General features: G+C 39.9%; 1 protein-coding gene across 1 annotated transcript; it reads left to right on the top strand.

Moving 5' to 3' along the window:
* Positions 1-900: 900 nt before the first annotated feature.
* On the top strand, positions 901-12,154 carry LOC104072473 (myosin heavy chain, skeletal muscle, adult-like). The gene is given in 22 exon segments (XM_009583091.1): positions 901-1,107; positions 1,196-1,339; positions 1,433-1,589; positions 2,159-2,186; positions 2,286-2,397; positions 2,491-2,583; positions 2,710-2,773; positions 2,866-2,964; positions 3,066-3,169; positions 3,265-3,403; positions 4,387-4,505; positions 4,606-4,755; positions 5,288-5,316; positions 5,318-5,453; positions 6,884-7,193; positions 7,303-7,373; positions 8,918-9,005; positions 9,100-9,217; positions 9,491-9,614; positions 10,065-10,201; positions 10,292-10,547; positions 11,906-12,154. Coding segments are annotated over 22 exon segments (2,934 nt in total).
* Positions 12,155-12,250: the final 96 nt, after the last annotated feature.

Consider the following 12,250-nt stretch of genomic DNA (forward strand, 5'->3'; position numbering starts at 1 on the left):
CAAACAAGAAAATATTTATTACCTAATCAATAAAGAGGGAATAAATTTTACTAATGTAGATAGAGAATTTTCAAGTGCAGTTGCTAAATTTAGCTACCTACATGTTTAATAAAGCATCTGAAGAAATACTCTTATTTTTTAAAAGTTTTGAGAACTCACGTCTTCCCAGATTTTTTTCAGTAAGTATTTATTTGGGATTTTAATACAGGCTTGGCAATTCCAATTTCAATGCTTGAATTTTATTTCAGGTCAGAACTTTGGGGCTGAAATTATTTAGATATTGTACTGAAGAATGACAAATGCATACAACAAATTAAATTATGGCAGAATATTAAAAGGTCACAAAGCCTGCCCTTTTCTTTCAGTTGACAACTTCATTAGCGAAATTCATTGATTTCCCACTGCCTTTCTGTTACCATTGTATTTAATAGATAAATGTCTAACAAGTTCAATGTTTTCCAAGACGGTAGGTGGCCTAAACTACAGCTTTTCTGAAATGTTACTTCACCGTTCATCCTTTTAGCAAAATGTCCTAACTGTATTTCCATTCCTAATAGTGATGTCTTAGTGAAAGTTGCTCAGCAAATTCACTCTTACCTTACAGACACAGTATTTGTAAAGCACCAAACCCCAGTTTTGGTGGGTCATTAAAAGTTGCTCTCTTAAATGTTTGAAGACCTAGACTACATCAATGAAAAGCTCTTATTTTCTAAGTTAACCTAAAAATTAAGTCACTAGTTAGCTCATGTTAGATGTTCCAAATACTCAGAGTATGAAGAGAAACCAAGGCACAGAATATAAATTTTTTCCCAATCTTACAGAATAGATGTAAATAATCAGTGCCGTATTGTTCCTCCCCATTAGATTCCTCTGCTGACGTACCTTCAGTGAAGTGCAGACATGGCTTCTGCAGACTCTGAGATGGCTGTCTTTGGGGAGGCGGCTCCTTATCTCCGAAAGTCAGAGAAGGAAAGAATTGCGGCTCAGAACAAGCCTTTCGATGCCAAGTCATCCGTCTTTGTGGCTCATCCTAAAGAATCCTTTGTGAAAGGGACAATCCAGAGCAGGGAATCAGGGAAGGTCACTGTCAAAACTGAAGCTGGAGAGGTGAGTGAAAAATGAGGCTGAAGGACACCATTTGATTCCCACTTTGAGCTTTTAGCTGACATACATGGATCTTTTGTTTCCTTGGCAGACCCTGACCGTGAAGGATGATCAAATCTTCTCCATGAACCCTCCCAAATACGATAAAATTGAGGACATGGCCATGATGACCCACCTCCACGAACCTGCTGTGCTGTACAACCTCAAAGAGCGTTATGCAGCCTGGATGATCTACGTAAGTACCAGCAGCAGTCTTCCTTTGGGCGGCTCAGAGGAACTGCTCTACCAGGCTAAGTGGAAGCCAACATGCTGTCTCCCTTCCTCGCAGACCTACTCGGGTCTCTTCTGTGTCACTGTCAACCCCTACAAGTGGCTGCCAGTATACAACCCGGAGGTGGTGTTGGCCTACCGAGGCAAGAAGCGCCAGGAGGCCCCTCCACACATCTTCTCCATCTCTGACAATGCCTATCAGTTCATGCTGACTGGTGAGTGCTTGAACTCCCTCACAGCAATCTAAACCAAAAATCCCCACTGATCTCACTGGAGCATGTGACAAACAGCTAAAAACACCACAGAGATGTTTGACTGATAACTTGATTGAGTTATCCAGGAATTAATTTCAAGTGAAACAGACCCAGAAGCATGCATGGTCTCAACACTCTGTATTATTTGCATTTATTGTATGAAATTCTACACTCTCCCACTGCAGAAATACTACCTGACTTTGCTACTTTTTTTAACTGATAGGAAAGAAAAAGTTATTATTCCATATAATCCACTATTTTGAACACAGGTAGGCAGTTTGATTAGATTTCTTGGTGTGAATTGTGTGAAGGGCAAGTGGATGCACAACTTGTCTCAGGACCACATGCCTCTGACAGCTTTATGCATCCATTTGGGCTTATACTTACTGCTATTAGGACCTAGAAGGGAATTAGGTACTGTTGGACTTTCTGAAGCAGCCCTAACTTACGTTTACAGCTTCACTTTTCATTCAGCTCAGTGTTACCCAGGTCAACTGCTAAAACTATCTTTCATTCTGCCTCTTTCACAGATCGTGAGAACCAGTCAATCCTGATCACGTATGTACACCCCCTGCTTGGGTCTCTGTGGGGCTGCCCAGTGCCAGGGGGACCTCCTGCCTGACCATACGCTCTCTGCCTCTCTCTTTGGTTTGACAGCGGAGAATCCGGTGCAGGGAAGACTGTGAACACAAAGCGTTTCATCCAGTACTTTGCAACAATTGCAGCAAGGGGGGAGAAGAAGAAGGAGGAGCAGTCTGGCAAAATGCAGGTAAATTAATAGATGCTGGCGTGAATCAATTCTTTCCTCTGTTCCTGACATGATTTTTGAAAAGGATAACCAGCAATAATTATTGTCCTGTAGGGAACGCTTGAGGATCAAATCATCAGTGCCAACCCACTGCTGGAGGCCTTTGGAAATGCCAAGACTGTGAGGAATGACAACTCCTCACGCTTTGTAAGTTGTTGCTTTAAACAAAATCCCTCCTCATTATAACAGTAGTGATGGGCTAGTGGTACTCTCACATAAGGAGATGGCAATGAAATGCATCCAGGCTGAAATGCTGCTGCTTCTCCTTAACAGGGCAAATTCATCAGAATCCACTTTGGAGCCACAGGCAAACTGGCTTCTGCTGACATTGAAACTTGTAAGAGACTCCCCTGGCCTGATCACATTCCTTCCCAAATTTCTACCTCTACGTGTGGTCTTGTGCCTGATTCTTTCTACCCTCCTTGCCAGATCTGCTGGAGAAATCAAGAGTCACTTTCCAGCTCAAGGCAGAAAGAAGCTACCACATATTTTATCAGGTCACCTCCAACAAGAAGCCAGAGCTAATTGGTAGGAGGCATCACTGAGGTTTTTGGAGGAAGATCACTGAGCAACATTTAACTACATTACAAAAACAATGAAAATTAACCTATGAACCCATTTGTTTTCAGAAATGCTCCTCATCACCACTAACCCATATGACTATCCTTTTGTGAGTCAAGGTGAGATCACTGTTCCCAGCATTGATGATAAGGAGGAGCTAATGGCTACAGATGTAAGTAACTTACAAAACAGGTCAACAGCCAAAAGTCATACATCACACAACGTGCAAATATTTCACTTTGCTGATTTTCAATTTGCACTTACCAGAGTGCCATCGACATCCTGGGCTTCACTGCTGATGAAAAGACTGCCATCTACAAGCTCACAGGGGCTGTCATGCACTATGGAAACTTGAAGTTCAAGCAGAAACCGAGAGAGGAGCAGGCAGAGCCAGACGGCACAGAAGGTATTATCAAACTCAATAATTAACCCTTCTGTAAGCCGCTGTGAATGTGGAAGACAACAAAAGTTGTTCTTTGTTGGACTTTAGGATCCCAAGGAAAACAGTAAGCCACAAAAAACCTGTCCCTTGTCTTCTTCTCAGTACATCAAGTTCCCTCATCTCAGGATTTTTGTATTTTATGCTATGAGCAATTAATAGTTTAAACTGTCCTTTGTACACTTCCAGGAAGTCAGGAGTGATGGATGTCCTTCCTGTAACATTATTAACAAAGTCATACCTTTGTTGGAATATGGCTTGCAATTGTGAAACAGCCAAGTGGTTCAGCTTTAACAGGATGGGGGACCATGTTCCCATTCACCCTCACCTGTCTGACACTCAGGGCACTCTGGTGTGAGAGGTGTATTTGATTCCTCTCCGTTGTTGGCGCAGGACCTACAACCCACATCTCCAGCTCTCTGAGCAATGGCTCCTCCTGCTAAAGGACAAGGCAGAAGGTGGGAAGTACCATAGGTAGAAGGATAAAACCCAGTGAGTTTTACTGAACATCAGAAACCAAAGCTCAGAAAGGGTTGTAGACCCTGAATCTGAAAGAGAACAGAGATATCCTCTCTGTGTTCCACCCTAAATATTGGATGTTTTTGATCATCTCAGTGTAGATCAGTGCCTGACTGTTGTCACTGCAGCTCCTGAGCTACGCATGTACTACGAATATTCAAACTGGCAAGCTGCAGCTTTCAATTTTGTGCCAGAAGATTTTTGAAAACATCATTCCTTTCTACATGCTTCAGTGAAGATTTTCAAACATAAATTCTTTTAGAAAAGCTCACTATACGTAATGAAGATTTTGATGTTACCAAGATTCCCTCTATGAGAGTATATCGAAAGATTTCAAGAACAGAAATCTGAACCCTGCAGCCTTTAGAGTATATCCCAGGATTCAAAGTCTATGTGACACTAAATTCTTCCTTTTTTCTCTATCTTTTTAGTTGCTGATAAGGCTGCATACCTTATGGGTCTGAATTCAGCTGACATGCTCAAGGCACTGTGCTACCCCCGAGTCAAGGTTGGGAATGAATATGTGACCAAGGGTCAAACTGCGCAGCAAGTAAGAAGCACGTGGTAACCTGGAGCCATGTTTTGGATTAAGATCCTTTTGATTCTCCTCTGCTCTGTAGAGTAACTCCAGACATTTATTTTTCTTATAGGTGCACAATGCTGTAGGTGCTCTTGCAAAAGCTGTCTATGAGAGGATGTTCTTGTGGATGGTTGTTCGTATCAACCAACAGCTGGATACAAAGCAGCCCAGACAGTACTTCATCGGTGTCCTGGACATTGCTGGCTTTGAGATCTTTGATGTAAGTAATAAAGATTTGGGAAAGAGCTATTTGGAAGTGACAAATGGATGTTATGATCATTCTGAGACATATTTTTAAAGAATATCATCACATAATTATTTGCAGCTATTTGCCTTTTTTTGCCATGAAGTAAAAAATGACCTTTCAAAGGCCTTATTTCAAGATGTGCAAACTCAGAAGTACAGAATGGTCCAATCAGAAAAATTCCTTGGTTTAAATGATCAAGGACAAGACAGTATAAAGATATGTATATCATGATAGGCCTAAGCTTGTTTTTTTTCTGCCTGTAATTTGGTCTCAGATTATACAGGAAATATATTCTATCTTCACATTTTTATCAATGAAAAAAAATTCCTGTGGACAATTAGTTTGATGCATTTCTCTGTTTCATTACGTAGACGTAAAGCAGACTGGAGAAATGCACAAACTTGACAATGAAGCCAAGATAACTGCATTCCTTTTTTTTAAAGGATAAGGTTTTGCAATTATTGTTGCATCTTGCAGATATGGGTCTTTCTTATTTTATTTCCAGTTCAACAGCTTTGAGCAGCTGTGCATCAACCAATGAGAAACTGCAACAGTTCTTCAATCACCACATGTTCGTGCTGGAGCAGGAGGAGTACAAGAAAGAAGGAATTGAATTGACATTCATTGACTTTGGGATGGACCTGGCTGCCTGCATTGAGCTCATTGAGAAGGTATCCTTCTTGTTCAAATGCATTTACATGCATGGAAATTCTATAATTACTTGGTCTCATTTTTCAAGGGGATCTTCTATGTTCATGTCCAAATATTCAGGTTTTGTTATTCAAAATACCTTGTCCCGTAGTTTATTTTTTTTGGCAAGTGAGACATGAAGGAGATTTCACACAGCTTTGTGGCAGCAAGTCTATACTGATCTCTTTTCAAGTGCCGAAAGATTGTTAAACTCCCAATAAGAGTGTTCTTCCAAAACAGCTAGAGTCGATTTCCAGGTCAGCATGTCCTCCTCACCTTTCAGCTCTAACAGACTTGTGCTTGTACAGCAGAATAGCTATATCTTTATAAAATTAACATAGAAGATGGACATACATAACTGTCAGCACACAGTTGCACTTACATATGCATCCTTTGACTGACAATGAGAAGAGAGTCGCACTGCACATGAGATGGAAAGTTCAGTGGCTGGCAGGACGATAAGTAGTTAGAATCACAGAATCACAGAACTGCTGAGGTTTGAAGGCAGCTCTGGAGATCTCTTAGTCCAATCCCCTTGGTCAAGGCAGGGTCAGCTAAAGCAGGTTGCTCAGGACCATGTCCAGTTGGATTTTGGATATCTCTAAGGGTGGAGACTCCACGGATACTCTGGGGAACCTGTTCCAACTTTTGACCACCCTCACAGTAAAGAAACTTTTTTCTTCTGTTTAAATGGAATTTCGTGTATTTCAATTCATGCCTGTTCCATCTTGTCCTGCCACTGGACACCACTGAGAAGCCTCTAGCTCTGTCTTCTTCACCCCCTTCTCATTAGGTATTTATACACATTGATAAGATCCCCCAAAACCTTCTCTTTTCCAGGCTGAACAGTCCCATGTCTCTCAGCTTCTCCTTGTATGTCAGATGTTCCAGTCATTTAAATATCTTCGTGGCCTGGCACTGGGCTCACTGTACTATGTCCATGTTTCTCTGGTACTGGGGAGCCAAGAACTGGACACAGCACTCCAGATGTTTCTCAGCAGAGCTGAGTAGAGAGGAAGGATCACCTCCCTTGAGCTGCTGGCAACACTCTTAATGCAGCCCAGGATGAGTTGGCTGCCTTTGCAGCGAGGGTGTATTGTTGGCTCATGTTCAATTCATCTGACATCTGTGTGTGCTTTGAGTCCCCCTGGATAAGAAGGTAGTCCTCTGATTTTATAAAGAACATTCTCAACACAAACTAAATGAATTTCCGCTAATCTTCATGATTCATTTGGTGTTACAAAATTTAAGTATCAATATGTTTAATCTCACTTTCTAGCAGAAAATGTAGTTGAATAATAACCTTTTGTGATGTGTATCTCAGTCTATGTTCCACTACTCTGCCTAGGTGAAGGTCATTATTGTCCTGAAAACTAAATTAAAATCTGTCTCCTTTGTGCATTTCTTCCAGCCCATGGGCATCTTCTCCATCCTGGAAGAGGAGTGCATGTTCCCCAAGGCAACTGACACCTCTTTCAAGAACAAGCTCTACGACCAACATCTGGGCAAGTCCAGCAACTTTCAGAAGCCCAAGCCTACCAAAGGGAAGACTGAGGCCCACTTCTCCCTGATACACTATGCTGGCACAGTAGACTACAACATCACTGGCTGGCTTGAGAAGAACAAAGACCCCCTGAATGAAACTGTCATTGGGTTGTACCAGAAATCATCACTGAAAACATTGGCCTTACTCTTTGCCAACTATGGTGGAGCAGAAGCAGGTTGGTTCTATGAATCCCATATTTTCACTGATGTACAGCTTACAAAAAGGAATCATAAAAGGCAAAATTAAAAATCTAAAACCTGTTTTATTTATTTTCAATTTTGCAGAGGCTAGTGCTGGCAAGAAAGGTGGCAAGAAGAAGGGTTCTTCCTTCCAGACTGTCTCAGCTCTTTTCCGGGTACAGTAGAGAGTTCACTATTTCTTCCTAAGATGAGGAGTAAACCCACAATTTAAAATGGCTAGTCTTTTTTTGGCTTAGTTGTGTTAAATGACCCTGAAGTTCTTGGGCCATATCTTGCCAGGAATAAACCCACTGTAATCTATTTATGCTCCGTTCCACTGAATGCACAACTTTTCTTTTTTTCCACTTGTCCCAGGATGATGTTTCCAGATGGAAGAATGTCATACAGAAAACTTCTAAAATATACCTAAAATATACGAGATTTCCTTCAGATGCCCACCTCTGACTTCAGAACATTTTCTTGCCCTTTAACAACATTCTGCCCATGGGTCTGGAGGATGATCTGTTTGCTCCGTTTGCTCTAGTTTTTCTCCATGATTCAGGGATCAATCTCTTACAGTTGAAATACCATCACTGCTTGGGTTATGGATTTTTAAGATGTCAGATGCTCGACAGTTCTTTGTCATAACCAAGTCTTGCTGCCTGGCTACACTTCCGCCAGGTGAAATATCTAGTCTCTCCTGAGGTTATTTATTACCATATTCATCCTTCATTTAGGATTCCCTTCTTGATATAGCTTAATTTCTTCTACAGATCTGCTGTCATATGATTCTTGATCACCTGACAGCCTCCAGCCAGTGCTCCAAAACAGGACATGGGCATGTGTGTATATGCCCAAGAAAAATAATCATAGCTGTAGTGCCTAGGCCTTGCAAATGGGAGATTATTGCCAGCATGTATCATTCAAAAATAATGCAATAAGCCTATGTTTAAAGGTCATAAGACTTTAAGAGGTAATTTTATAGGAGAAATATTATTTGCTGCATTTGGGTTGCATTTCTGTTACGTTTTCAAACTTTCTTCCACTATCCCTCTTGTTTAGACATGTTAGTGTTCAGACATCTTAATGTTTTGGCAGCTTAATTTGCATACTCTGAGATGTCCTCTGGAGGCACCTGCTTGCCTCCACTAATTAGAGGCAATAATTATTTATAAATAAGTATACAGATATTAATTACAAAACAAGGCTGGGATTCATCTCACTTTATTCTCATCTTACCTTACAAGATAAACGTGTAATGTAGACATATAAAACTCAGCTTGTCATTTTCGTTCCTTTTGCTTTCAGTGGGGAAAACACTCAGATTCTATATAGTGTACTATATATGACCCATCTTAAATGCCTACTGTAGTATGCTTCAAACTGCCTCATAGAGGTTCCAGTTTAGCTATCTGAGTACATCCAATGGAAGATGGTTATAATTTCTAATGAAGGCATTCCATTAGAGTCAGTGAAATGTATTAAAATTGTATGTTTAAGAGTATGATATTTCCTACAGATTAATCAGAAGAACTTTATACATTAAGTTAATACAGCAAAGATCTGTGGAAAGTCAGAAAAACTGGTGCAGGGGGCTTCAGTTCAGGATTCTGCAAGCTAATTTTTGTCTGATATCTCATTATCTCATTTCAGAGGGCTTGATGTTTATAGTGGAAATTACATTTGTTAATATAAACTTTTTTGTTAATGACTCTCCCAGGAGAATTTAAACAAGCTGATGACCAATCTGCGAAGCACCCACCCCCATTTTGTACGCTGCATCATCCCAAATGAAACAAAAACACCTGGTAAGAGACTCACATATAGAAGGTTTTCAGTATGGTGCAGCTCTTCCCCACTGTATTACAGAATGTAGCATGTATTTGTGCTCTGACTTGCTAGGTGCCATGGAGCATGAACTGGTGCTTCACCAGCTGCGGTGTAACGGCGTGCTGGAAGGGATCAGAATTTGCAGGAAAGGATTTCCCAACAGAGTCCTGTATGCAGATTTTAAACAGAGGTCAGACTTCTTCCCCTTACTGGATCATTTTGTCCATCTTGAGTAGCTTGTGAAATTTAAGTTTCACCTCTGGTGACTAAAACCTTTTCCAATGTTTATGTTTAGCAACATTGTTACGTTCTCAACAGTTCTTAGAGTCTTTCTTGCAGTGTACCAGCCAATTGATCTCAACAACAGACCTCTTTGTATTCATAGAATCATAGAATTATTTAGGTTGGAAAAGACCCTTAAGATCATCGATTCCAATGCAAGTCCTTCCATTTTCTCCCCCAGATACAAAGTATTAAATGCAAGTGCTATCCCAGAGGGACAGTTCATTGACAGCAAGAAGGCTTGTGAGAAACTTCTTGGATCAATTGATATAGACCACACTCAATACAAATTTGGTCACACCAAGGTAAAAGAACTGCTTGTTTCAAGTACTATGTGGTTTTGGTTTGCACGGCTTGAGAATGATACTCCAGATAGTCTGTGAAATGATCAAATAGTGTATTTAAAAGAAATCAACTAAGCGCTTATTGACTTAACACTTGAATAAAACTGAAATTCATTGTCATAGGATGCTTTAATTAAGGGTTAATTAAGAGTTCCTAATTTAAGACAAAATTGCAGAATAAAAGAATCAAGGGTTAATAAAAACAAAGGCAAAATGTCTGGCTATTATAGTTCCTCAACTGCAGGTAACTGGAAGCTTGGAGATATAAAAGAGGGTCTATCGCTACATACATTCTTTGTGCTTATGCTCTTTCTCTTAACTTCCCATATTATCTGCCATGGGGGACAGAGTACCGGACTACACTGAACAACAAGCACATACACTGCACCTATTTTCATGTTCTTACCCAAGGTGTTCTTCAAAGCTGGGCTGATAGGCCTCTTGGAAGAGATGAGAGATGAGAAGCTGGCACAGCTCATCACCCGCACACAGGCTAGGTGCAGGGGCTTCCTGATGAGAGTGGAGTACCAAAGAATGGTGGAGAGGAGGTAGACATTTCTTCAAATTAGGTTCACTATATTTGGCTTATTGTGTCATCATGGTCTAAACATTTAATATTAATTTGACTTACCTTTCAGAGAGTCCATTTTCTGCATCCAGTACAACATTCGTGCATTCATGAATGTCAAACACTGGCCCTGGATGAAGCTGTTCTTCAAGATCAAGCCCTTGCTGAGGAGTGCAGAATCTGAAAAAGAGATGGCCAACATGAAACAAGAGTTTGAGAAAACCAAGGAAGAGCTTGCAAAGTCCGAGGCAAAGAGGAAGGAGCTGGAGGAGAAAATGGTGAAACTGGTGCAGGAGAAAAATGACCTGCAGCTCCAAGTGCAGGCTGTGAGTACTACCAGTGTGCCTCATCCCAACTGAACTGTGACTATCAGGCTGATATTTAAAACTACGTTTTCAAAAGACACATAGAAACTACAGTTTAATTCAATTCAATTATATTTCATTAAGCAGTGCTCTTAAAAATATAACTAGCTTCAATAAGGACTGTCAGGAAGCTGTAGTCAAGATATTACATGGGTGAGACTTTTCTATGGTGTATGCTGAGGTCTCTATCAGTTAAACTGCATCAGAGCAACCAAGAAACTTTACTTTTATTAGTATAATGTTTGTTCTTCTAGTAATTTTTTCCTCTCTTTCCAAAACTGAGTATGCCTATCCTTATACACACATGATTAGGAATTCTTAGGACAAGTTAAGAGGACATTTCTTTCCTCTCTTTATTCTCCAATTAAACAAGACAACTTGTTTCTTTCTGGTGTGGGTGGTGGCTTAGCTGTTACAAACATTACTATATTGTAATACTGAACTAACTGAGAGGAAAGAGAATTTAATATTCTCACTCGCCCGCCTAAATCACAGAAACATTACATAAAATTATGTGGTACATCTGCAGTATTATAATGTTGTGGTTTCTGAATTAAATCATTCACAGAATAGAAAAGACTGTATCGTCGAAGTAATACTATGCAATGTACGTGACATATCGGAAAATTTACATGCCCAATTTTTAAAGAATCTTGAACTCTAAAAAGATAAAAAAATCCACTCACCACTAAAATTATCATTTTTCTTTCATATTATTTCTACTAGACTGAAACTTGAGACAAAATATAACAAATACCACAGGACATCTGTTGTAAAAAAAGCCTAGAGGCAAATTTTCCAGCAACTCCTTTTCTTCTTAGCTGATGAGGGTCTCACAGAGAAAAGCCAAAGCTGCTAGCTGCTGAGAAATTTTGGGCTGTGGTGATGAAAATCTAAATCAGAAACTGTTGCTCCAAAAAGACAGTAGTGTGAAAAAAGAGAAATACAGGAATGATGTGAGCATAACTGTGACTTTGGTATTTATACGTATCTTAGCATATGTTTATCACTCAGCACTTCATAAATGTGGGAGATATACCTATGATTAAACCGAAATTTATGTATTTTGTTCCAATGTTTGATATTATAGGATAATATTGTATTCTATACCTTGTACAAATATGTAAATACTCAGGCCTTCATGTAGATTAAAAATAATTTTATTTAGTTTTAGATTTCAAAACTGACTGTTTCATTCTGTTGGAACATAAACCAAATTTTTAACTACAAAATTGCTATCTGGGACTCTAAACTATGAAGGTAAGCATCTCAATATTACATCAAAAAACATATCCGTAAAAACAGTATTTTCCCACCAGGAAGCTGATGCTTTGGCTGATGCTGAGGAAAGGTGTGACCAGCTCATCAAAACCAAAATCCAGCTGGAAGCTAAAGTTAAAGAGGTAACTGAAAGGGCCGAGGATGAGGAAGAAATTAATGCTGAGCTGACAGCCAAGAAGAGGAAACTGGAGGATGAATGCTCAGAGCTAAAGAAAGATATTGATGACCTCGAGTTAACACTGGCCAAGGTTGAGAAGGAAAAACATGCCACCGAAAACAAGGTATGAGGCAGAAGGCGTCACTTTCACAGAAAAGACCTCTGTTTTATTATACAGTATAAAGTTTTAAACAACATTTTTTTATCTGCACTTGCTCCCTTCTTC

This window comes from Fulmarus glacialis, unplaced genomic scaffold, assembly GCF_000690835.1.
Source record: "Fulmarus glacialis isolate BGI_N327 unplaced genomic scaffold, ASM69083v1 scaffold168, whole genome shotgun sequence".
NCBI classification, from domain to species: domain Eukaryota; kingdom Metazoa; phylum Chordata; class Aves; order Procellariiformes; family Procellariidae; genus Fulmarus; species Fulmarus glacialis.